The sequence below is a fragment of the Sebastes umbrosus genome, chromosome 8, assembly GCF_015220745.1.
Source record: "Sebastes umbrosus isolate fSebUmb1 chromosome 8, fSebUmb1.pri, whole genome shotgun sequence".
Classification (NCBI taxonomy): domain Eukaryota; kingdom Metazoa; phylum Chordata; class Actinopteri; order Perciformes; family Sebastidae; genus Sebastes; species Sebastes umbrosus.
Window position 1 is genome coordinate 31,150,569 of NC_051276.1, and position 25,918 is coordinate 31,176,486.

At 39.5% G+C, this 25,918-nt stretch overlaps 1 protein-coding gene across 2 annotated transcripts; it reads left to right on the forward strand.

Moving 5' to 3' along the window:
- The first annotated feature begins 793 nt into the window (after positions 1–793).
- ikbkb (inhibitor of nuclear factor kappa B kinase subunit beta) lies at positions 794–25,595 on the forward strand. Of its 2 annotated transcripts, none has more exons than XM_037777778.1 (22): positions 794–901; positions 3,919–4,040; positions 6,093–6,187; positions 10,030–10,150; positions 11,756–11,825; positions 14,090–14,178; positions 17,074–17,163; positions 17,244–17,368; positions 18,293–18,400; positions 18,502–18,631; positions 18,950–19,144; positions 19,257–19,371; positions 19,978–20,101; positions 20,194–20,345; positions 20,585–20,646; positions 20,731–20,831; positions 20,919–20,968; positions 21,069–21,168; positions 22,893–23,040; positions 23,332–23,429; positions 23,591–23,684; positions 23,826–25,595. In XM_037777778.1, exons 2-22 carry the CDS (start codon positions 3,936–3,938, stop codon positions 23,883–23,885), a joined length of 2,232 nt encoding a protein of 743 aa, XP_037633706.1. In that variant the 5' UTR covers positions 794–901; positions 3,919–3,935; the 3' UTR covers positions 23,886–25,595. The 2 variants fall into 2 exon arrangements, with proteins under 2 accessions (XP_037633706.1, XP_037633705.1); XM_037777777.1 differs by having other exon boundaries at positions 889–1,026.
- Positions 25,596–25,918: the final 323 nt, after the last annotated feature.

Here is a 25,918-nt window from a genome sequence, read left to right on the forward strand (position 1 = left end):
TACATATAATAATAATAATAATAATAATAATACATTTTATTTAAATAGCACTTTTCAAGAAACTCAAAGACACTTTACTAAGATTAAAGGCATTTTACACAGATAAAAGAAAATAATATACTACTAAAAATATCTTTACAAATATTATATATATAGTATTTCTAATATAGAAATACTATATATATATAATGTAATATAGTATTTATATATAATATATTTTTTTATTTTATCTTATAAGAAATTTTGATTAGTATATACAGTATATATGTATATACACATACATATAATAATAATAATAATAATAATAATAATAATAATAATAATAATAATAATAAATTGTATTTACATAGCGCTTTTCAAGAAACTCAAAGACACTTTACACAGATAAAGAATTAAATAAAGAACAAATAAATTACTAAAAGTTACTTTACAAATATTTTTTATATATATATATATATATATATTATATAATGTAATATATTATGTTTATATGTATATAGTATTATTATATTTTATATATATAATAATGTAATATATTATTTTGTTTTATTTTATTTTTTAAAGACATTTTGAGTAGTATTTCTTAAATTTAAATTTTCTTAAATAACTCCATGTGGGAGTAAATGTGGGGACAATTGAAGTTGAGTTGTGTGGGTCTAAATTGAACTGCAGACTTGAAATGAATCCCTCTCACTAAAGCACAAAATACATTTGACCAGGAGGAAGTTTTCACATGAAATGTTCTTGAAACAGATTGATCACTGATGATCAGCATCATGTGAGAGTAGTGTAGTTAAACAGGAGGAGAGGAGACTATGAACCAGCTGCAGGACTCTGGTCTGCCTCCTTGTGGGCGGACACCTTCAGGTTTACAGGAAATATGAGGATCAGGAAGTAGAACGTTTTTGAGATTTGTTGTGTCGCCGAAATTACTACTAAAGTGTTTAAAGTTTAACTCGGTTAAAGATCCGGATACACTCAGTGTTCAAAGAAAAGCAGGTGTGGAAGCTCCCTACGAAGTGTGAGGTAGGATTGAGATGAAATGAGACTTCAGCTGAAGCGCTTTTCTGCATGAAAACAAAACCCGAGAACATGTAACGTTTCAGTGCATTGTAACAACTTCAAACAACAGAGGAAGGAAAGTGGTTTTCTTGTGTTTCAGTGCATAAAGTTAATTATGTTATTGAGCAGAGAAGTTGAGCATAACGTCAACAACAGAAGCAACCTGAAGGATGCATGTAGGTAGTACTGCAGTACTGAACAGGCCTGGTACTAGGATACTACTGTAACTACAGTATAGCACTAGATGTATACTGCAGTCTACTGCAGTACTAAACATGTATACTGTAGTCTACTGCAGTACTAAACATGTCTACTGCAGTACTAAACATGTATACTGTAGTCTACTGCAGTACTAAACATGTCTACTGCAGTACTAAACATGTATACTGTAGTCTACTGCAGTACTAAACATGTATACTGTAGTCTACTGCAGTACTAAACATGTCTACTGCAGTACTAAACATGTATACTGTAGTCTACTGCAGTACTAAACATGTATACTGCAGTCTACTGCAGTACTAAACATGTATACTGTAGTCTACTGCAGTACTAAACATGTATACTGTAGTCTACTGCAGTACTAAACATGTCTACTGCAGTACTAAACATGTATACTGCAGTCTACTGCAGTACTAAACATGTATACTGTAGTCTACTGCAGTACTAAACATGTCTACTGCAGTACTAAACATGTATACTGCAGTCTACTGCCGTACTAAACATGTATACTGCAGTCTACTGCAGTACTAAACATGTATACTGTAGTCTACTGCAGTACTAAACATGTCTACTGCAGTACTAAACATGTATACTGTAGTCTACTGCAGTACTAAACATGTATACTGTAGTCTACTGCCGTACTAAACATGTATACTGCAGTCTACTGCAGTACTAAACATGTATACTGTAGTCTACTGCCGTACTAAACATGTATACTGTAGTCTACTGCAGTACTAAACATGTATACTGTAGTCTACTGCAGTACTAAACATGTATACTGTAGTCTACTGCAGTACTAAACATGTATACTGTAGTCTACTGCAGTACTAAACATGTATACTGCAGTCTACTGCAGTACTAAACATGTATACTGTAGTCTACTGCAGTACTAAACATGTATACTGTAGTCTACTGCAGTACTAAACAGGCCAGGTAATACAGCCTGTAAGATACTATACTGTAACTACAGTACATCACTATATATATATACTGGAAAAACAAAGTTCGGAAACTTGTGTTTGGTGGATTATTTCTCTGTTGTTACAATGCTAATGGTCATTGTATTTTACATCGTTGGAAAGCCTGTTTATTTACCTTCGCAATGATGTCCAACTTGTAAGGATCATGCATTTGTGGGATGAGCAGCACAGCTGATTATGTGGGTAGCGCCCAAGAAAATTTTGCCAAAATGCTCTGCCAATGGTAAACAGTGTATTCTCATAAGGCTACCAGGAAGCCTGCAATGACTGCCCTTCACCGTCAGGCCCGTTTGCGCTGGTGTCGACAACACAGACAATGGAACCTGAACATGTGGGGGAATGTCATGTTCAGTGATGAGTCCAGGTTCTGTCTGCCAAAGTTGGACGGCAGGGTCAAAGTATGGAGACGACGTGGAGAACGCTATGCTGATTGTTGCACCGATCGAGTAACAGCTTTTGGTGGTCGGCATCTCCCTCACTGGCAAAACAAGGCTTGTCATCATTGAAGGCCATCTCAATGCAGGGAGATATCGGGATGAGATTCTGCAGCCAGTGGCGATCCCATATCTCCACAATCTGGCACCTAACTTCATCCTCCAAGAAACAACGCTCACCCCCACAGAGCCAGGGTTATCACAGACTACCTCCACAATGTGGGAGTAGAGAGAATGTAATGGCCTACCAAGAGTCCACACCTCAACCCAATTCAACACTTGTAGGATCAGCTTGGGCGTGCTGTACGTGTTAGAGTGACCAACACAGCCTCGTTGGCTGACCTGCAACCAATCCTGGTTGAGGAATGGAACGCCATCCCACAGCAACGTGTGACCAGGTTGGTGACCAGCATGAGGAGGAGGTGCCAGGCTGTTGTGGCTGCGTATGGATCTTCCACCGCTACTGAGGCTCCTGACGGTGTATTAAATGAATAAGGTTTAAAATAGCCAATATGTCTTGTTTGTTCCTTGTTACTGATAGAGAGTTCAATCATCCAATCCACCAAACAACTCAAAACAAGAGTCAACACCAACAGGAGAATACACTGTTTACCATTGACGGAGCATTTTGGCAAATTTTTCTTGGGCGCTACCCACATAATCAGCTGTGCTGCTCATCCCACAAATGCATGATCCTTACAAGTTGGACATCATTGTGAAGGTAAATAAACAGGCTTTCCAACGATGTAAAATACAATGACCATTAGCATTGTAACAACAGAGAAATAATCGACCAAACACAAGTTTCCGAACTTTGTTTTTCCAGTTTATATATATATATATATATATATATACAAATTTTATTTTATGTTTATAAGAAATTTTGAGTAGTATATATATATATATATAAATATATATATATATGTATATACACATACATATATGTATATACACATACATATAATAATAATAATAATAATATATATATATACTGTAGTCTACTGCAGTACTGAACAGGCCTGCATGGTAATACAGCCTGTAGGATACTGCTGTAACTAATAATAATACATAGATATGTATATAGATTTTTAGAATTTTTTTTTTTAAATTTTCTATTAATCCAATATTTTGTTTTCTGGAGTGAGTCTCCCAGGGCCTGAGGGCCACGCGTACAACTGTAGACTTGAGTTTATTCTTGTTATTTGTTGTTGTATTGGGTGTAGGACCAGCGGAGGAGGCCATGAATCGAGTCCCTCTGCAGCAGCAGCAGAGCTGTGGGCCCTGGGAGCTGAAGGAGCGGCTCGGCACCGGAGGCTTCGGGAACGTCAATCGATGGCAAAACAAGGTACACGGCCCACACATATTACATATTACATTGAAGTACACAGATGGAAGACAACTAAAGTTGTCCAGCTGACGTTTCCCAGCAGACGTCAACATCATCACCATCAGTGTAACTAACATATCATTAAAATGAGAGCTGTAAAAACAAATTATCATAGCTCTGATTAAATCTCAATGTCAAAGCAAGCTTCTGTCCAGTAAACTAATATATAAAACTAACACACTACATAAAGTAAATACATATTACTGTACATTTAAATACTTTCTTGTCCTTTCTTGCCCTGCCAAAGCTGCCCCACAGTTCCCATAATGTGAGGGCTTTGGGGGATATAAACCTGAAGTATAACGTTGCCATGGATGACTTAGCTGTGTGCTCCAAATTGAGCTCCATTTTTTTAAGCCTATATTTGTTTACATTTACACCATTAAAAGTATGCTGAATGAACTATTAGCCGTTCCAGTTTGCAGTATACCAGTGGATGTACAGACAGCTATCACTGGATTACTTTGATACTGAAGAAAACTTAAAAACGTGATGATTCTCAGGCAACTTCTGAAGTTTTAAGGGTTGTCTTTTTTTTCTGTGAATTCAAAGTGGATTTGTGGAAGTTTATTCGCAATGGAGGATATAATAATATCGTCAGAAAGTGTAAGTCACACTGAATCTAAAAGTGTATCATGTCATCATTTTAAGATATTACTGAGTTATGACTAAAAAATTAACACAAATTTGAATGCAACAATAATACAATATCACGCCTCACATCCTCCTCTGCCTTGAGAAATTGGAATTGATGCAAAGAAATGTGTGCAAATCCTTGTGTGAACTCAAATCTGTTGATTGTTCACATCATAATTAAAAACAGTCTTACATGATTCAGAATGACAAAACAGTTCACAACTAAAAGCCGATGTGTTTAAATGGATTTTCACCTGAACAGTTTTTGTAAATAGTATGACATCAGTCCAGGAAGCTGTCTATTGTAATGAGGTCACTCCGAGTCACAGGATGAGAGCATTGTAGAGTTGCATCAGGACACGATGGGAATATGAACACGCCCGCTTAGTGGACCTTCCTCTTCCTCTCTTTAAAACTGTACTTCAGTTGTTTTATTATTACTCACACTCACTTTCCCAGCGAAAACTTAGAGCTGGTTCTGAGCCAGGCAGCATCATCATGTCAATGTAGATATACAAGTGATGGAGAGTCAGACACTTTAGGAAAGCACTTGAGAATATGAGCCCTGGGAAACATTTTCTCTTGCGGATTCAAATATAAAATATTTTTACATAAACAGGCAACGTGTGTTGACTAATCTCTTGGTGGCTGCATTCCCGATCGTTACAGAGTAATAGTACAGAGTTACAGACCGATCGTTCAAGAGTAAATGATGTCTTGTTTAAGAGTTAGATCACAGTCAAGCGATGCTGATCATCGGTGCCAGGCAGATAAGGAAAGGCGGAAATGATTGAAGAGGGCACTACTGCTGGTGACTAAACTTCCTGTATGGGAAATTTCCCGTCTTCCTGTATTAATGACAATACTGTGGGCTATTATTAGCTCAATTTGGGAAGCAGGATGGGTGCCTTTTTCTCGATGATGCCATGAGAAATGGGCAGTGAGATGTATTTGTGTTGCTCATCATTTTTGGCAAGTGGTTACATGTTCAGTATGTGTTTGGTGTCACAATCATAACTGCATTATTATTAAGAAATACATCACCATAAGGGGCCTCCTGAAAAGCCAAAAAGTATATCATTTACATTGTATTTAAGCTGTTAAAAATGTTATTTAAACATTTCCTCTGCTGTGAAGCATCTGTTACGCACATTGTAAATGTTCTAATGAAGAACAAATGTCTCAATTTGAGGCCACAAATGAGACTTTACTGTGTTTCAGAGGCTGTAGCGGGCTCAGTCTTAAAGCTAGAGTGAAGGTACACATATCATATGAAACTACAAAACCTAAAGTATCCATCGGTACTAACCATGTCATACTAGTCATGAAATACCTGTAGATAATATCTCAAACAACATGTGTGTGTGTTTTCAGGACACAGAGGAGCAGGTCGCTGTAAAGCAGTGCCGTCAGGAGCTGAGCGAGAGAAACAAAGAGAGATGGTGTCTGGAGATCCAGATCATGAAGAGGTCAGTTTCACACTCACATCCATCAACATACTAAACTTTAGTAACTAAAGGGCCCCAGAGCGAAACAAATGAGTCCCTTTTGACCCCGCACCAGTTATGTACAGGACGCACAGCTGGAACATGGCAGCTTCATTATAGACCGTTTCAAACTTGACAACATAAACGGTCTAAATGGGCCCCTATGTATTTCCTGTTGCAGTGGTTGTTAATGCATTAGCTGACAGGAAGTCAGCTTGGACCAAAGCTGTTGCCCTAGCAACGGAATGACAATGAAAAGCTCTATATTCTTCCCAGATGCCAGCCAGTTTTCTTTTCTTGGCAGTTTGCCTTTATTAGATCACAGTGAAGATGAAGACAGGAAACATGGAAGAGAGAGGGGTTCCCTGTTTGTGTCTTAACCAGCAGGACACCAGAGGGCTGTACTACGAAGCAGGATTTGCAGTTAGCGAGGTAACTTCAGGGTTAACCTTTCAGGGTTTTCAGTCCTACGACGGTGGTTCACTTCTTACCGGGGTAGATCGCCATGGTAACTGATGCTGAACAGCTAACCTGCTCCGGAGCAGGTATATGTTCCAGATAAGAGATCAACTTGTATAAAAGAACCGCCTACTGACCAATCAGAGCTCGGTGCGCAGATCGTATGATAATATTACACAAATACGAAGAAGTTACAGTCATAATCCAGACTACAAACAACACAGTTTAACCTGACAGATGCAGAAAGGTCAGATGGCTGTATGCTGTGAGTGTTTACCGCTTTGAATTATGTTTTTATATTTATTTTTTTACTTGCTATCTAGTCCGTTTCACACCGCTGGAGACGGGGACGCAGCTGAAAGACACACACGCCACATACTTACTAAAGTGCATAGTGAATTGTAATTTAATCATCCAATTTATTTTGAAAGCTATTTATACATCACTGCGCCATCTAGATGAATATATCTGACCTTTGAGTATTCGGTTAAATTAATAAGTCTGTTAATTTACGCATTCACACACAGCTGTTCTTCCTGCATTTAGCAGCTTCAACTGTGTTAATTTTAGTCTGGATTATGTGTTTAACTTCTTCATATTTGTCTAATATTATAGTTTGCTCTTGGCTCTCCTGACAGTAGACTTGTCCATGTTTGTGATTGGTTACATGCTACAAACACCGCCCCTTTCGTGTGAACGCGCTCACAGCCAGACTGAGAAACTCTGGGTTGATTTACCGAGTTGATAACCAGCGTCGTAGGACCGCTTAGCGTGATCGCGGTTGTTAGGGTAAGTTAAGCCAGATAAGGAGAAGATACTCTGGGTATGTTGAACTCGCTTCATAGTACAGGCCTCTGGACTCCAACCAGTGTCCCTGTGCTATAAACAGACATTTACGTGGGACTGTGTACCATATTAGCTCAACATTTACTACAATAATAAAGCTATAAACTAGATTTTAACAGAGGCCGTGCCCTCAGGATTAGCTAATAAAGCAAGACCAGCCTTAAGGTCATGCTAGTCACATATTTATTTAAGATTTAGTTAAAAGTACAAAAGGTACAATGCGTTTATCTTCAATCAATCAGCGGAGATTCGTTCTGTAACATTCAGGCAGTGAAAAGGACCAGATTTCCTAACGTTTCTGTTTGTTTTTTGTTCGACCGCAGCACCTGAATAAACTTTTCTCTCTGATAACAAACGATCCAGGGGTATTTTTTCCTGCAGTGATGCATCTTTTGTGTCTGACACACTTAACGCAGCTGGAGAAATTGGTGATTTCCCCCTGATTCTTTTTCCCGTCGAAACTCCTTCATGTGTTACTTTAAAGCTCTTTCTGGCAACGGGAGACCGGTTTTGGTTTGACGTGTTGTGACTCACCGTGGTTCATTCCATGACAAGCGGCGTGCTTATGAGTTTGACATTTGACTTTTACGTACCCATCTGATGTTTTCTTAAAAGACAAAAACCAAATTAGTATCCCGAAATAGTAAAAATCACACAAGACAATTAGAACAGCGTGGAGGTTTTGGGTTATTTTGGTCTGTTGGTGGTTATTTCTGGCAGGATAATTTGCCGCCTCCTCATTTTGCTTTGCTTTGGTGTGTTTCATTTCCACTCGTCTGCGTTGTCTATTAGCAGTTTGGGTGTCGGGTCACTGACGTTGACTGGCAGTTCATGCTGGTTTTGATGTGTGTTTTGTGCTGGTGCAAACACGAGTATAAAACCGTTCCTTTCCCAGTCCAAGTTTAACAAGTGTGTTGTTTTCAGACAGACATGGTCACGACCGCAACCCTCCAGGGCACCCACGCTCAACCGGTGGAAAAAACCACAGGGCAGGGGACACATACATGGCAACCTATTATTATATTATTACAGCTACTTAACACAGATGTACGCATGCTTGTATAAAAACACATCACTTTCACAATGTTTTTGAGATATAATGTGGGTTTATAGAGGTTGGATTTAAGCTGCAGAATGTTTTGGTCAAAAAAAAAAATGTATTTATCCCACCATCTTGTTGAGGTTCACCTTCACAATTTCCTCCCACTCTCTCTCTAACTCTTTTTTCCATCCATGCATCCCAAAATGTGTTTTGAGAGAAATATTTTCCACATCAGATCATATTTGTAGTGTATGTGTAGGCGTAAAGCAGCGGTTCTCAGACTTTTTGTGGCCAGGAACCCTTTACAGGGGAGAAACATTTTCCAAGGACCCCCCTCTTAATTATAGCACCAATTAAGCATAATGCTTACTAACATTTATACTCTTAGATGCTAAACTATTTGTATTCTAAAACGTTTCACCCTAAACACTTCAGACCTATTTCAATTTGAATCATGTTAAGAGAAAATAAGTTGAGGTAATCCTTTATTAGTCCCACAGCGGGGAAATTTGCGTTGTTATTAAATGTTAATACATTTATATATCTTTAAACAGAGGGGGATTTTATTCAAATTGCATTTGGACAACATTTATAGCTTACACTTCAAGTAATTGATATTAAAAGCTTTCAGAAAATGAACTGAAGACTGACATAGTCCTGATAAATCCAGATATTAAAACGTACTAGTCTAAAGCTGACTTTCAGTAAGAGCTTCAACTTAAAAATAACGAACTCAATGGACACAATAAGCTTGTTTTATTGGTGCAAATGGTCCCATATGTAGATATTAGACTTTTTAATGATACAACACAATTTTATCATTTATAGATAATTATTTCACGGACCCCCTGACAGAGGGCCACGAAACCCACTTTGAGAATCACTGGCGTAAAGTAACACAATAGGACTATACTTTCTATAGATGTTTAGGTTTGTTTTCACTAATTTGAACAAACGCTTCAGGTTTCCAGAGGAAAAAACATGTTAGTGTTTGATAATAACAGCTTATTATTCCAGTGATGACTGTCATATGTCTCCTGCTTTTGTAGCCGTCCCAGCACACTGATCGCATGTTGTACAATGTTATGATTTCTTTCCAGGTGCATCTGGTATCAGTTTGAGTTTGTTATCTTTATAATTCTCCTTTGTTTTCTCAAAGAGGGCTTTACCCTGTGATAACCCGAAACACATTGTTGAGTTATGAAACAGAGAACAATGAGAAACAGATACAATAACAGAGCAGATCAAAGAGGGTGAAGACTTAACTGATGAAAAGGTTTCCACGTAATTGTGAAAGTACGCCGTTTTCGATAAGTTTGTTGGACACAGCGATGGAGGAGAGATCCAAGAAAAACAAGATTTAAGTCTAAAACATCTATATACAAGTCAAGTGTTCATATCTCAGTAATGAAACAAGTATGTGACGATACATTGTGCCGCCCCACTGATTGATATCTGCTCGTTTTTACTCACATAGGTTGGATCATGTTAACGTTGTAGCAGCCAGAGAGGTTCCTGAGGGAATGCAGAAGATGGTGGCAACCAACGACCTGCCGCTGCTGGCGATGGAGTACTGTCAGGGAGGAGATCTGAGAAGGGTAAACATCCGTGGAGTGTGTGCACATATATGTAGATTAGGATGCTGGATTAGAGCCCAGAGACCTTTAGGTCAAAGTGTTGAATCATAATAAATTAACAACGAGCGGTAATCATCTGCTGATGATCCTTTTTCATGACGTCCTTCAAAAAAATCACACAGTTCAAGAAGAAAGAGGCGCATCGAAACTGAAAACACAAATGTCACTATTGCTTATATTTTTTTTTAGGGCTGTCAGTTGATTAAAATATTCAATCACGATTAATTGCAAATTAATCACATTTATCTGTTCAAAATGTAGCTTAAAGGAAGATTTGTCAAGTATTTAATACTCTTATCAACATGATAATGGGCAAATATGCTGCTTTATGCAAATGTATGTATATATTTATTATTAGAAATCAATTAACAACACAAAACAATGACAAATATTGTCCAGAAACCCTCACAGGTACTGCATTTAGCATAAAAATATGCTCAAATCATAACATGGCAAACTGCAGCCCAACAGGCAACAACAGCTGTCAGTGTGTTAGTGTGCTGATTTGACTATGACTTGCCCCAAACTGCATGTGATTATCATAAAGTGGGCATGTCTGTAAAGGGGAGACTCGTGGGTACCCGTGGAACCCATTTTCATTCACATATCTAGAGGTCAAAGGTCAAGGGACCCCTTGACAAAAGGCCATGACAGCTTTTCCTCGCCAAAATTTAGCCTAAGTTTGGAGCGTTATTTAACCTCCTTCGTGACAAACTAGTATGACATGGTTGGTACCAATGGATTCATTAGGTTTTATAGATTCACATGATGTATCTTCACTCTAGCTTTAAAACTGAGCCGCTACAACCTAAAAATTGCAAGTTACGTTAATGTGTTAAAGAAATTAGTGGCGTTAAAACGAATCTGCGTTAATGCGTTATTATCGCATTAACTTTGACAGCCCTAATTTTTTTGTATTTCACTAAAGTTAAGATACTCACACATAAACGGGACTGCCTGATTTGTTCGGACCAACAATCAGCCGATTGTTTGCGCTTCCTCTGCGGGGAGAAATCCGGAGCTGAGTGTGCAGCCTGAGGCGAGAGACGATGTTGGCACCAGGCCGCCGGTAGACGAGGAAAATGCCAACCGTCACAAACCGCAGTGTCATAAAAATTTCAAAGCATCCCAGATGGCCTAAAACTAAGCAGTGGATTCTTTTATTATCAGCTCTGCCACAAGTTTCCAGCAGTAGAACGCTTTAAATGTAGTGTTTTAAAGTAAATCAAATCAAAGGATTTACAACACAAGTGCTGATTTGCCAATTTGTGAAACTTCTTTTAGTTTAAAATCGCTACCAGAAATGCTCTTAAAAGTCTGATCAACTGTGCAAAAATGCCTTGTGAATAAAGTTTTATTCATGTATTAGAGAAAGTTGATACTTGGGTTTGTTTTCTGCTTGTCTGGTCACGACCTCAAATATATGTCTGATCCCTTCTGAACATTTAATGGACGGAAAATAGCTTTAATAGTTTTATAGAAGAGCAGAAAGTTGTAAAACATTAATAAAGTAGACAGATTAGAGTTATTCGTTGTATTAAGTGTCTGTGTTTGTCCTCTCTGCAGCATCTGAACCTCCACGAGAACTGCTGTGGGATGAGGGAGGGCTCCGTTTTGATTCTGTTATGTGATATTTGTGAGTATACCTCCGCTCGATCCGCCGCTTCACATTACACATTACACCACTTTAAATCACGTCGATGTGAGAGTGATGGATTAATTGTGTGACTGAGTGAGCTGGCAGCGTGATTAATTTCCTGTAGTACTGTATGGAGGAAATGGTCATGGTGTCCGGTATCGTGATGTCACCAGTGACCCTAAACCACTAACCTCTTAGTCACCATGGCGACGGTTCACACACAGGCGGAGGTTTACGTCAACGATCAGACACTCACGCTCTGACGCTAACATAGTGCTCGAACGCTTACAACAACAAGACATTGTATATTACACGCTGTATAAATACAGTTGAGAGAGGACGCACATGGTACGGATCACACACAACTAGAATGGAGAGTAACACACACACACACACACACACACACACACACACACACACACACACACTCACACAGAAACTCCTTTTCCTGTTACCCACCGGTGGACATTTCCTGATAATGAGTGATCCCCTTAAAACTGCTTCACAAGTGAGGGTCAAGACATAGGCATGCACATCCACACCCAAACACACACACACATGTACACACACTCACACAGTCAGGTGCTCAAAGGTTATGGGTTCCGCCTCGTTGTACGCATTTTGCCAGCACACACACTAGTCACCCTCTGACACATAAGTTAAGTGACATTATAGTTTCAGCTGTAAATTGAGACAAAACCTATTAGACTTTCACTTCATCTGATTAAAGGCTCCGTAATGTAAGTAGGAGTCTTATCCTCTTATGAGTCTTACTAATAAAGAGTTACTGAACACCCGGCTGATAAGCAGTGTTTTACTGCCCTCTCTGGTTGAAATCCTCAAGCCTGTTTCACCTCTGACCCTTACCCAACCTGCATACCTGCATACCTAACGGTGATGTCACAGGGTCCTGGAGTTCACCTGTACATCAATGCAGCAAAGTGAGTGTAAAAACATGATTTTCAGAGGGTGTTAAAGGACCAGTGTGGCAACGAGGAAGGAAATAATAATTAAAAAGTCTTTATTGTAGCGGCTAAATCATTTAAAAAGCCAAACATGTTTCGACCCCTGTAGGTCTTCGTCGGGGCTTAAATCAAACAGACAAAGCAGATGTGGCTTTATGGTATCAACAACCAATGGGAGGCAATCACATGATCATCATAGTATAACAAAATATAACAAAATATCACAAAGAAATAACACAGAAACAAGTAATTTATGTCCATCATCACTGAAACTACACCTACTTTACAACGGAGGCTACAAAGCAAGCATGGGAGCAATACAGAAAAAATAAATATATATATATTATTCACAGAAAGCATGTAAAGTCTATATCTTCATTAAGACCAGGATACTTTAAGGCATCCAGTCGATGGATCCAAAAAATCGCCCCGTTTTCCAAGAGCACCCACGATGTTTTGTCTTACGATTGAACACACAGAGCATCCAGTTATCTCTCTTTCCATTTCGGGGGATCTATTGACAGAAATGGCATATAATATTAATTATTAAGGCTGTCAATCGACAGCGATTAATCGCAAATTAATTGCACATTTGTATCTGTTTTTCAAAATCTATCTATCTATCCATCTTTATTTACATTTACATTTTATTGACATTTTAGTTTTATAATGTGTGCAACAATGAACTGTTAGAATAACATACATTTTAACATTACTAATAATTAATAAACATTATTAATTACCATTTTGTTGTTCGTTAATAGAAAAATAACCATTAACGAAGTTTAATTAACTATCAATTTACCATTTATAAATGATGCTTATTATAAAGAGTTACCGGCCAGCGGCTCGTTAGCCACCTCTAGCATAACACACCTGAATCTCCCGCCAAACTGCCAGCGGTCAAGTTGCATTGTGGGTAATGTAGGCGTCAGGTTTTGACAAGGAAGAAGAAATGTGTGACATAAAAAAGACGATATCTCTGGTTCTGCTGCATCGATTTTGATTATTTTAGTTTTAAATTGTCCGTCATGAGTCCGACAATATTTCTTCTTGACTTGTTAAACTCTGGTGTCCCTCTGGAGAAGCCTGCAGGATGATGTTGTTGTTATTTATCGCCCTACATATACTCCATTACAGATATATCTGCCATAAGAGGCCAATTTATTGGTTGAGCTCTAGTTCACATGCCTCATGACCTCTTTTATATGAGCGTGAGCAATGAATCTTGAGCAAATAGTTTACAGTTCATTCAGCTCTAACTCTGCATCTTCTTCTTCTTCTTCCTCCCTTCAGCGTCGGCTCTGATGTACCTCCACATGAAGAGGATCATCCACAGAGATCTGAAACCAGAGAACATTGTGCTGCAGCAGGGAGAGAAGAGAGTGAGTTAAAGACCTTCTTGTTATGACAAATACACCCAAACCACAACAAAGAGGTCAACCTCAGTAAAGGCTTTTTGTCTCCATGTGGGCTGTGTGGATTAAGTGCAGGAGACTCGTCTCTCTCACGTCCTCGTGTTTACTCTCACCAGTTGAGCTCAACTTTGCTGCTCTGAATATTTAATGTGGAAAACTCGATCCTTTAGCTGCTCCTTGCTGTTACAAGGAACTCACTCTTACCTTCCTCCCTTTCTTATGTTCGTTGTGTCCTCCAGGCTGCAGTAGGACACAGGAAAATGAAGAATGCTTTATAAATGAGGCCAGACATATTAAACAGGTTATATCCATGTTTATACACACTGCTGTGTTTATAGAAATTGAGCCAACCAGACTTTATCAGTACTAAGTTTATAGTTTTGCACTTGTTTTTGTCTGGCACTCTAGAGAAACAATAAATCAAACATACAGACTTAGTTTCTGGTTTCGGGGCGTTCAAGACAAAAGGGGTTGTACACAAATGGACAGATTTATGCTCATGTATTCTTGAGTCCCTCAGGATTTAAAGGAATGGTTTGACATTTTTGGAAAAGCACTTTCTGCTGCAGAGATTGATGAGAAGACACCACTAACATATGTGTCCGTTAAATACAGTTAGAGCTGTCCCGAATACCATATTTTGTGCTTCGAAGCTTCAGTGAGTAATATTACCCTCAATAATACCCTCACATGACTAATAGTGAAAAATAGAGCCTGATTTTAAAAATACAGGAATTATCGTGTAAAAAAGAACAGACTCAGACATTTGACAAAAACTCTCACAGAACTGATTGATAAATATAAACAAGTTTTTAAATGCAAACAAAGAAGAGTTTCCCATCCATCCATCTGCAACCGCTTGTCCCGTTAGAGGTCGCGGGGGGGGCTGGAGCCTATCCCAGCCGACATTGGCCGAAGGCGGGGTACACCCTGGACAGGTCGCCAGTCCATCGCAGGGACACATAGAGACAGACAACCATTCACACTCACATTCACACCTACGGGCAATTTAGAGTCAACAATTAACCTAACCTGCATGTCTTTGGACTGTGGGAGGAAACCGGAGTACCCGGAGAAAACCCACGCTAACACGGGGAGAACAACTCCACACAGAAGGGCCCCAAGCCGGATTCGAACCTGCGAGGGTACCCTCTAGCTGTGAGGCGCCAGTGCTAACCACTGCACCACCGTGCAGCCCCAGAAGAGTTTCCCTACCCTGGCTAAATAATGATATCTGCCAGTTGATGAAAAAAAGAGATATTGCACTGAAAAAGTCCCTAACCACTAAAGTGAATACAAATGTTCTTATCTTCAAGGGTTTGAGAAATAGGGTAGTTCCCTTACTACCATGTTTGAGAAATTTGGTAGTTCGGGAACTGCGTAAGGCAAAAACCACTTTACACAACTGATGATGGAATCTAAAGGAAATGGCACATCTCTCTGGAAACACCTAAACAGCCTTACTAAACTTAAGCCCAGTCAACAAAGATCTCTATCAGAGCTGCAGGTAAATGGAGTGATTAACTCTGACAGGACAGAAATAGCAAATTAATTTATGAAATACTTCACTCAATCAGCAGAGGAGCTTGCTGAAAATTTTGAGCCAGTAAAATTGCAACAAGTTACTATATCAAAGAGGTTGACCAAGAGAAGGTGGGTAAAATCATCAATAAATTAAATAATTCAAAGGATGTGTTTGGGTTGGATACTGCACTAATCAAAACACACGGATCCACCCTGATTAAACCTATACCACATCTGATAATCACATCTGATAAACACATCTGAACTGGTAAATTCCCACATAGCTGGAAAACAGCAATCATCACGCCAATTTTGAAAGCTGGAGCACCAGGCCAAGTAGACAATTATAGACTCATCTGTATTCTACCTGCTTTCTCAAAGGCCCTGGAAAAAGTCATTGCAGAACAACTAGCTGACCACCTCGAAACCAACAAACTCATTCATCCTACGCAATTTGGCTTTAAGCAACGGTACTCAACAGAAATGGCCAACTGTTACCTCACTGAGAACATCAAGAGCTCCTTTGACGAGGGCAATGTGGTGGGAGTTGTGTTTCTAGACCTTAAAAAGGCTTTTGATACCGTGAACCACAACATACTCCTGAACAAACTTGGTGCCTTTAATTTTTCAGAAGTCCAATATACCTTGCATCGGTTGCACTTTAATGAAGTGTAACAATGCCTATGTATTGTCCCTGTCAAATAAACAAATAAATAAATGTTGCTATTTTGTAATCCTTTATTTATGAAGGGAGTCCTTATGATTCATGATTAAATTATTTACAGGCTCATGTTTATAGTATAAAGCTAACCGATACTGCTAGATCCCCTAGCACCACTGAGCCAGCTAACGGTACAGTTACAACTCAGCTGAGGAGGTCGCCAGTAATGTTTACGTAAAAGCACAAGCCTCTCATCCACGAGTAGATGCACGCTTCCTTCTGCACGGTGATACGGTTGGTGGGTGTAGTTCGGTAGAAAGAAAATAGTCCCTACATGAAACTGATCACAACAAAGTCTGTGGATTAATCTGTGGAGTAACTGGGTCATGATTTCTGGAAAGAGACGTTGTTGGTGAGGTTTTCAAATGTATGTTTTTGGCGCTTCGAGCACCACAAGCCGAGTGTCGTCTAGTTCCATAGTATGGGAGAGAAGGCCGATATCTCTACAGCCGATATCTCAAACACTCTGCAACTCAAACCAAAACAATCTAGATTGATAAATAGCGCTACAGGTTAGAGGAAAAATATTTAGATTTTGCTGTGAACTGTACCTTTTAAATTGTCAATTTGTAATTGTTGGATAAACTGTTATTCTTTGCTCTGTCCCCTGATCCTAGTTGATCCACAAGATAATAGATCTCGGCTATGCCAAAGAGCTGGACCAGAGCAGCCTCTGCACCTCATTTGTGGGAACACTTCAGTACTTGGTAAGTGATGAAAACACATTTTCCTCCCGATCTTCTCACCGTATTCGGAACAGTAACCGCTGAACTTGTCCGTCTTCCAGGCTCCAGAGCTCATTGAGAGACAGAAGTACACGGTCACTGTGGACTACTGGAGCTTCGGGACTTTGGTGTTTGAGTGCATCACCGGATTTCGCCCTTTCTTACCAACCTGGCAACCCGTTCCTTGGTAGTACCACCTTTCAGAAAGTCCTATATCTGAACCAAGTTTTTGTTCAAATGCCTCAAAAGTCATCATGAAAAAAGTGAAGTCATGTTTTCCAAAAAGGATGAAACATGTCAAAATTTCCAACATTTCTCAAATCTAATGTTCTCTTTTTTATCTGACGGTAATCTAACTTTTGCAAAACAAGCTTGACAATGACGTTTTTTTGGAAAGTTAAGCAATGAAAAGAAACATCACTGTTACGTGGTTGGGTTGTAGAACTCAGGGAGTATATAAATAAATAGGAGTTGCCACAGCAAAGAATTGCAGGATATGCGGGTTGTGCCAACGTCAATGCCGCTTGTGCCTCACTAATATGATGACTAAAAGATATGAAACTCCAGAGAGGTCTGGTTACACAGAGGAAAAATACTCCCCCATTATTACAGGTTCAGTTCCTGGCACGTAACCGGCTACGAGGAATTCACTGTGAGCAAATTGAGTATAAAATGGGAAAAAAACTCACAAATATTATGCAAGATATGCAACTCTAAACTTAAATTTTTAGGACTTTTCTCTAGAGCTGCAACAATTAATCGATTAGTTGTCAACTATTAAATTAATCACCAACTATTTTGATAATCGATTAATCAGTTTGAGTAATTTTTTAAGAAAAAAAGTAAAAATGTACTGATTCCAGCTTCTTAAATGTGAATATTTTCTGGTTTCTTTACTCCTCTATAACGGTAAACTGAATAACTTTGAGTTGTGGACAAAACAAGACATTTGAGGACGTCATCTTGGGCTTTGAGAAATACTGATCGACATTTTTCACCATCGTATAAACCAAACAACTAATCAATTAATCGAGAAAAGATTAATAATGAATATAATTGTTAGTTGCAGCCCTACTTTTCTCTCATATAATCCATCCTGTATCCTCTCTAGGCACAACAAACTGAGGCTGAAGCAGGACAACGATATTGTCGTCTACGAGGACCTCTCGGGGGAAGTCCGCTACTCTAAACATCTGCCTCAGCCCAACAACCTCAACAGGTGATTTCTATCTGTGACAGACACATTCATACACATAGAAATGCTAATTTAAGACTCATATAATATTATCTCAGTCTAACGTGTTGGCTGGTGTTTGACAGTCTGCTGTTAGAGAGACTGGAGCGGTGGCTGCAGGTGATGTTGAAGTGGTCTCCTCAGGAGAGAGGCAAAGACCCCGACGCTTTGCCCATAGACTGCTTCTCCCAGCTCGGGGTCATCCTGCAGCTCAAGGTCAATAATACTTCATTCATTTATTATTTCACTTTGTCTCGTTTTCCCCCATGTGGACATCTTTTTGTTCTTTTGTTGAATGTTACTCACTGGTCTGATTTTGGTAAAACGTATAAAGAGGTTACAGCTTTGTTTCTCTTGTCAAGCTGTAATTTAAAGGGTAACTTTGGTATTTTTCAATCTGGACACTGTTTCTCCATTTTCTTGTGTTTCAGTTTTGATTAAATCTGAAGCGATTGTGCACCTTTTTTGATTTAGACCAACGTATTAACTTGTTCTTCCTGCATTGTGCTTCTTGGTCCGTCTCTTTTCCCTCAGCTGGTTCATGTCCTGAACATGATTTCTGCAAAAATCCTGACGTACTCCGTCTCAGACGAAGAGACCGTGGCTGACCTGCAGCTGAGGATAGAGAAAGACACCAACATCCCTGCAGCCAATCAGGAGCTGCTGCTGGAGGCGGGGCTGGCCTTGGAGCCTCACGGACTGGCCACGCAGTGCGCCGTGGATTACACAGTAATAACTGATATAAACACCGTACACACACAATACCTTCACAGAATAGTCAACAGCACAATGTTATAATGGACTGATTCAAAGTGTTTCATTATCTCTGTGTGTCTTGTAGGAGATAGACGGGCGGCGGACAGACTTGCCTCTGGTCTTCCTGTTTGATCGTTCCTCTTGCAGTTATGAGCCTCAGTTCGCTCCTCGCACCCTTCCAGAAAACATCCGCTTCGTCCGTGAGTACACAACAATAAGAAAACTATATTTCTTCACCTGTAGTTCCTCTGCAAAGCTTTTCTATGTTTAAGTTGCATTCTTCCTCTCTTTTGTTGATTTTGAATCTGCCTTAGTGGCTTAAGAGAAATTTAAACTAAACAAAAACGATATTACCTGAGTAAAAACTAATAAAAATAAAATAAAATTGAACCTAAATTAATTTCAGTTTTAGTTTTTTAGCTTTAATATATCATTACCAAAAAAAGGAGACATTGAACCACTTGAATTGTCTTCCAGGAGATGATGCTTCACTAAAGTAGTGCGAAGATTAAACATTATGGCCATTTCTACACAGTTCTCCAACCATGCATTTTGTATATATATTTAGCTACATACTTCTGAGACATTATACCTGGCCCTAACAAAAACAAACTAAAAATAAATATATATAAACTATAGCTTTATGAAGAACTGAAACTAACTAAAACTAAACTAAAATCAATGAAAAATGATATAAATAATAAATAAATAATAATGAATAAAATGAAAAGTAAAAAACTAAAATAAAATACAAACTATTATAACGTTGGTCTGTCTGTCTCTCTTGTTCTTTGTCGTTGTCATAGAAACCGACCCCAAACACGTTCTGGCTTACAGCCCTCTGAGGAGGACCTGCGGCCAGGCGTGGCACACCATCCGCTCCCTGAAGGAAGACTGGCAACGACTGCAGCAGGGACAGAAAGCTGCCATGTAGGACACACACACACACACACACACATATCATACACATGCATTAACTGTTTTGATAAAATAAACACATTTCTTTGCCTTCTTTCTTTCAGTATGAGCCTGCTGAGACACAACTCTTCACTGTCCAAACAGAAGAATGAGATGGTGTCCATGCACCAGAGACTCATGGCCAAGCTGGAGTTCTTCACCACCAGCCTGCACATAGACATGGACAAATACCAGGAGCAGACCGCCACCGGGATCGGTACTATTGTTCAAAGAGTATAGAAGCAAAGAGATGAAGCTGTCGCCATTTTGGACTGAAAACGCTTATTATATTTATAATATTATTATAATCCATTTCTACTAATAGATCCACCAAAATGTTACACACCGTTCCTTTAATCGTAATTATTTATAGCTAAATTTGAAGGAAAGTGAACTTGAATGTCCAGAATAATCCAGTTTGCCGCTGACTAATGAGAGTCTTTTTATATTTTCTAGCGTCAGAGAAACTACTGGGCGTGTGGAGGGAGATGGAGCAGACGGCTGTCAGCTGTGGTCAGGTACAGTTAAGTGTGTTTCTGTGTGTTTGTAAGGAGCATTCATGTGTGCTTTAAAAAGACTAAAACCAACGTGTGGGTGTCCAGGCCAAGGTGAGTGAGCTGGAGGAGGAGATGATGCAGCTGCAGCCAGACATCGTGGATGTGCAGAGACAGCCGTGGAGGAGTGGAGAGGCTCTGGACACACTGTAAGTCTGAACCAAACTGTAAAAGACAACAAAAACAACTGCTTTGTGATCTTGAACGCTGCTCTCTTCAACCTCTTTGTCCCTCAGTGAAGGAAAGGCCATGGAGCTGTTCCGCAAGCTCAGAGAGAAACCCAGAGGTTTGGATGGCATGCATCGCTTCACTTCTTACATAACACTCATTAAAGTGTCTCCATGTGAAAATAAACCGGGCTTTCCTCTTCCTTCCCCCCTGCTCAGACCAGAGGTGCCCAGGGGACAGTCAGGAGGTGGTGCGCCTGGTGGTTCAGGCTGTGCAGTTCTACGAGAGGAAACTCCGAGACTTCTACACCCACCTCAGGTACTCGAACACACGAAACAAAACTGTGTTTTTGTTTAACTTTGAAAACTATTCCCAGATCCTTTCAAAGTCCAATTCCAACACCTTTTGAAGAATAACCACTACGACCCGGTTTCCTCAAGACGTTCCTGATAATTTTTGCCCCGGGTCTACTTTTCCAAGGAACTAAAAGGCCAATGTTCTTTACGTTTCAATGACGGTCTAAAAACCTGCATAGGTGAGGTAGATTAGTCCGCTGGCGCGTAGTCTTTACTGATGCACGTTGGATGTAATGGATGTAATGCAGAGGAGGAAAATTAAACTAAGAGCGTCTGTCTCCACAGTAAATTGTCCATTTAGTGTTCGCACAATCTCTCTGTCGTTTTGTCTCTGTCTTTTTTTAAATAAGTCTGGAAACCGACAGCAGAGCCTAACTTAACCTAAATTGATACCAGAGTACTTCCTTGTTTACGAATGAAGCGGTACAGTTGAAGCAGCGGCGCTGTGTGTATGTTTGACCAATCGGCGACGGTCATCCCTGCAAACCCCACCCAGAAAGTTCCTGTACTTTTAGAAAGTACTACCCCCCCGGACCAGAGCATTTTTTAGGGGGTAAAATGTCCTCAGAAGTTAATTTAGACCCTGGTCCCTGCGGTTGAAATGCAATGAGTTCCTCAAAAGGTTCCTAGTTCTGGGGGAAAGTTCCTGCGGTGGAAAAGGGGTTTATAATGTCATTGTGTTTGGAAAAAGTGTGCTGGAGAACTGGCGTTGCACTGCGTAACTCTCATTTGAGAATTTGTGTATCTGTCTAAAAATGAAGCAAGTTATTGCCAGAAATACTTCTGTAATGTGATGGCTAAGTCTAAGGTGACACATTTGCAGCACTTAATTAAGGACATGCCGGTATTAATAAAGAAGTGTAAAAAGTCACAACCTTTTATTAATTAAATATTTCCTTTTAAATGAAGTCCTCCAGTCTGCGGTTACTAACGTGTAAAGTCATTTATAAATGGTCTACAGCAGTGATTCCCAGAGACTGGGTCGGGACCCACAGCTGGGATTTTATTAGGCTCACCAAATATATCTGCAGAATTTCTTCCATAGTCTTTTATTTAACATTTATATCTCCAGCCACATTGAGCCACATGAGGAAGCCTGACTGTTCCCTCATGAATCTAATATGAAAGGATAGAGTATATTCTGTTTGTTTTACTGATGAGAGGAAAAACAGAGCCTGGTAACTCCATATAAATACACTTATTAGGTCTCATTTATAAAGTATTTAACATGTGGATATGTTTCCAATAACACATGCATAAAATAACTTGTGATTTATCCAACCTATATCTCTTCGAAATGGATGGTTTACCTATCGAAGATATTATGAGGTGATGCGGAAATGGCAGTAAAAATGGTCAGGAACGTTCATTTACGCACAAATTCACTCTTCTCAGGATAAGGTGAATAGAGAGTCAAAGTCTCGTCCCTTCTGGTGGACCAACATGGGACCTTATTTCAGAAAAAATATGTACGGTGGTCAATGGCGAGAGACAAATCTGTTTTTGATCCCGTTTGAATTTGCGCCATGAATCACGCATAATAGGATGTATGTCAATTTAAAAGATAATTTTGCAAGTCAAGAAAGTCGGTTTGTTGTAAAACTGTTAAAGTATAAGACTGTGAAAATACTTCTCTTCTTTTTGTGCCTCTGTATTGGACCACTGTTGTGTCTGTGTGTTATGCAGTAAGACAGCGGTGTGTCGTCAGCGTGTAATGGAGTTGCTGCCGAAGGTGGAGGGCGTGGTCCAGAGGATGGCGGAGAGCGAACAAGTCCTGATGAGTCTGCAGGAGAAACGACAGAGGGAGCTGTGGAACCTGCTCAAAGTCGCCTGTGTGAGGATACATGAACACACACACACACACACGCACACACACACACTGACACACTCACACAGACCTCCTCTCCATTTAGGGGGATGCCTGTTAATTGCATATACATGCATAACATGATTTGTGGCTACTCATATTATGTTATGCATGTTATACACAAATAATAATCATAGAAAATCACACGTTTGCATTACATAAATTAGTGGCGTTAAAACTAATTTGCGTTAAGGCGTTGTCTTTGACAGCCTTATATTAACTAACACATAATAAAGTGCATTATCCTGTCTTGTGTAGAGTAAAGTCCGCAGCCCGGTGAGTGGGAGTCCTGATGGATTACGAACCCCCTCTTCAGTGCCGCCTCTGCTGACCCCCAGACACAGCCTACAGCAGTTGTGAGTTTTCTTTGCATGCTGATGATCTCATACAAACTTTTAATTTCAAGCTCTTCATCATCATCAAAGCACAAATACATTTCCTGTAAACACAACGATAAACTATCATCAACATTATGAGTAACATGTGAATGAATGAATCACTTTGGGTGCGTCTGCAGTGACGAGTCTCTCGTGGAGGAGAGCAGGACATTCGAGAGTCGTCTCCAGAGTTTGCTGCATGACACCATCCAGGAATCAGAGAGCAGTATGGATGTACGTATACATGCTCGCACTCCCTTCTTCAGCTCCCACACTCGTCTGGTTGTGAAGCCAAGCAGCTGCCTGCTGTAGTTTATGATTGTTTTAATTATTTTATGTGCGGCGACTATTAAAAACCACTTGTCTCTGTCCTAGGTGTTGAGGGAGTGGACGTGGCTGCAGGGCAGTCAGAGTTTCTCCAGTGACCTCTCCTAGATTTCATTCTTTGCTTACATGTGGTACTCTGCTGCCTCTGTGTGGACGGGATGTCAAACCACACGAGGACGCAGCCGGTCTGTTTAAAAATGTGAATGGAGTTGTAGCTGCTGGCACATAATTGCTTAATGAGATTAAGGAGTAGGTAAACCTACTCACGACTATTGTGTGACTTTGTAAAAGAGGAAACTGACGCCAGCCTGTCGTGCACTGACGCAAATTTATCTCTGATTAGGATCAGATGAATTCATTAAAGCAGGATCTTATTTACTTACCCATTTGTCATTTTAAAGGGTAACTTTGGTATTTTTCAAGTTGAGTCAAGGTCCAAGTTGATAAAATACCAGTTACCCTTTAACAAAATATAAAATATTTTGTTAAATACTATGTAGACAGTCCCAGTTATATTTTAGCTTCATACATTCCTGCAGTGTTTCAGTATAAAGACGAGAGGCTGGCCCAACTGAATCTCTCTTAAACAGCTGACACTTTTATCCTCAAAGTTAAGTGAGAGAATTCATGAATGTAAATAATGTTTTACCAAAATTGCCAAAACGTTTTTAAAACTATACAGTGTATTTTAGGTACAATTGTTTCACCGTGTTTGGTGGACTTTTATCAGCTAACTTCATATTAATTAAATTTTAAAATGTATGTACATTCATCCCAAAAGAGATATCCTTTGAACTGTGTTATGTACTTAAATGTTAAACAGTTTTTATGTGTTTCTCAGTGGACCAATATCCTCATTGCAAATTTTATGTTAGAAAGACAATCATTGAACATCATGGGAGAAGTTTAAAGCTGTAAAATGACTATTATAAGTGTATGTTGAATGACTGTATGAATGTGATTATTTTTTTTTACATCCACTGATAATTATATGTAATAACAGGAACACCTTTACAATGTGGTGCAGTCCAGTATCGCTGCAGTAATTACAAGTGTTGTGAAGCTTGTAATGTTAAACTCATGCTGAGGTTGTGTCAGAGAGGAGACGAGAGGTTTGTGGAAGTAGTCAAGAACAACACAAACATATCCTGTTTTCTCTCTTGGCTCGGTACGATATGGTGATAAAAACAGATGATTTAGGGTGTAAACCACTGGTTCCCAACCTACGGGTCCCGACCCCCGCTAGGGGTCGCCAAAGCTTCACGGGCGGTCGCAGCCTTCACATGATAAGGAATTTGCTCTTCACTCACCACAAGAGGAACGCCATTCACTGTTTCTAGGCAAAACAACAGTTGCCTCTGTTCTCATTGGTTGCGCTTTGAAAGGTCAACAGCAACGAGGTCAAAGTTTAAATAATTTGAACTTTAAGCGCAGCATTCGGTGGCGATTTAGAGCGGTGTGCCATGCCAAGGGTAGCACTTCTACCTAGTCAGGCGGCACTGCTCTCCCCACAGGAAAATAGCAGCACATATCTCAGCATTTCATTCATTTCTGGGGAAATTAAATTTATAAAGTTTGGTTTATTATTTTAAATATAAACTTAAAACAAATCTCACAGGATAAGGACACAATGAAGACCTGAACACAAGTTATATTCACAGGACCTTCTCTCTCTGCTAAACAGCCGCGTCCTGCATTAGAACAGTACGCCGCTAAAACGACCAAAGAACTGATAGAACAATGATCAAGCGTCAGGGAGAAGAAAAAAAAAAAAAAGCCTGTTAAGTATGAATGATTGTTAAAAATGAAAAAAAAAAATACACAATACAGAGAATCGTATTAAAGGTCCCTAAAAATAACAGGAAAACTCATCTCTGATGCAATTCATCCAAATCGCTCGTTTTACATAAACTTCCTGCAGTTCTTGCGTTCACTATTTGGGTTAATTGTGCAGTTTACCAGTTGTTCTGTACTGTTATTGTTATGCAATGAATATAATATGAAATATCCATAAAATCCGCTTAGTCAGGGGTCGTCAGTTTAGTCAATGATAGAAAAGGATCCCTTAAAGCAAAAGGTTGGGAACCACTGGTGTAAACCATGATGTTTAAACACGTCCTTGTTTTGTTGAAACAATGCAG

What these genes read in the sequence shown, in the direction of transcription:
- ikbkb (XM_037777778.1), top strand. Translation starts at nt 3,936, where the DNA reads ATGAATCGAGTCCCTCTGCAGCAGCAGCAGAGCTGTGGGCCCTGGGAG. An exon ending in TCAATCGATGGCAAAACAAG is followed by an intron (nt 4,041 to 6,092) that starts GTACACGGCCCA and finishes GTGTGTTTTCAG; the next exon opens with GACACAGAGGAGCAGGTCGC. An exon ending in AGACACAGCCTACAGCAGTT is followed by an intron (nt 23,430 to 23,590) that starts GTGAGTTTTCTT and finishes GTGCGTCTGCAG; the next exon opens with TGACGAGTCTCTCGTGGAGG.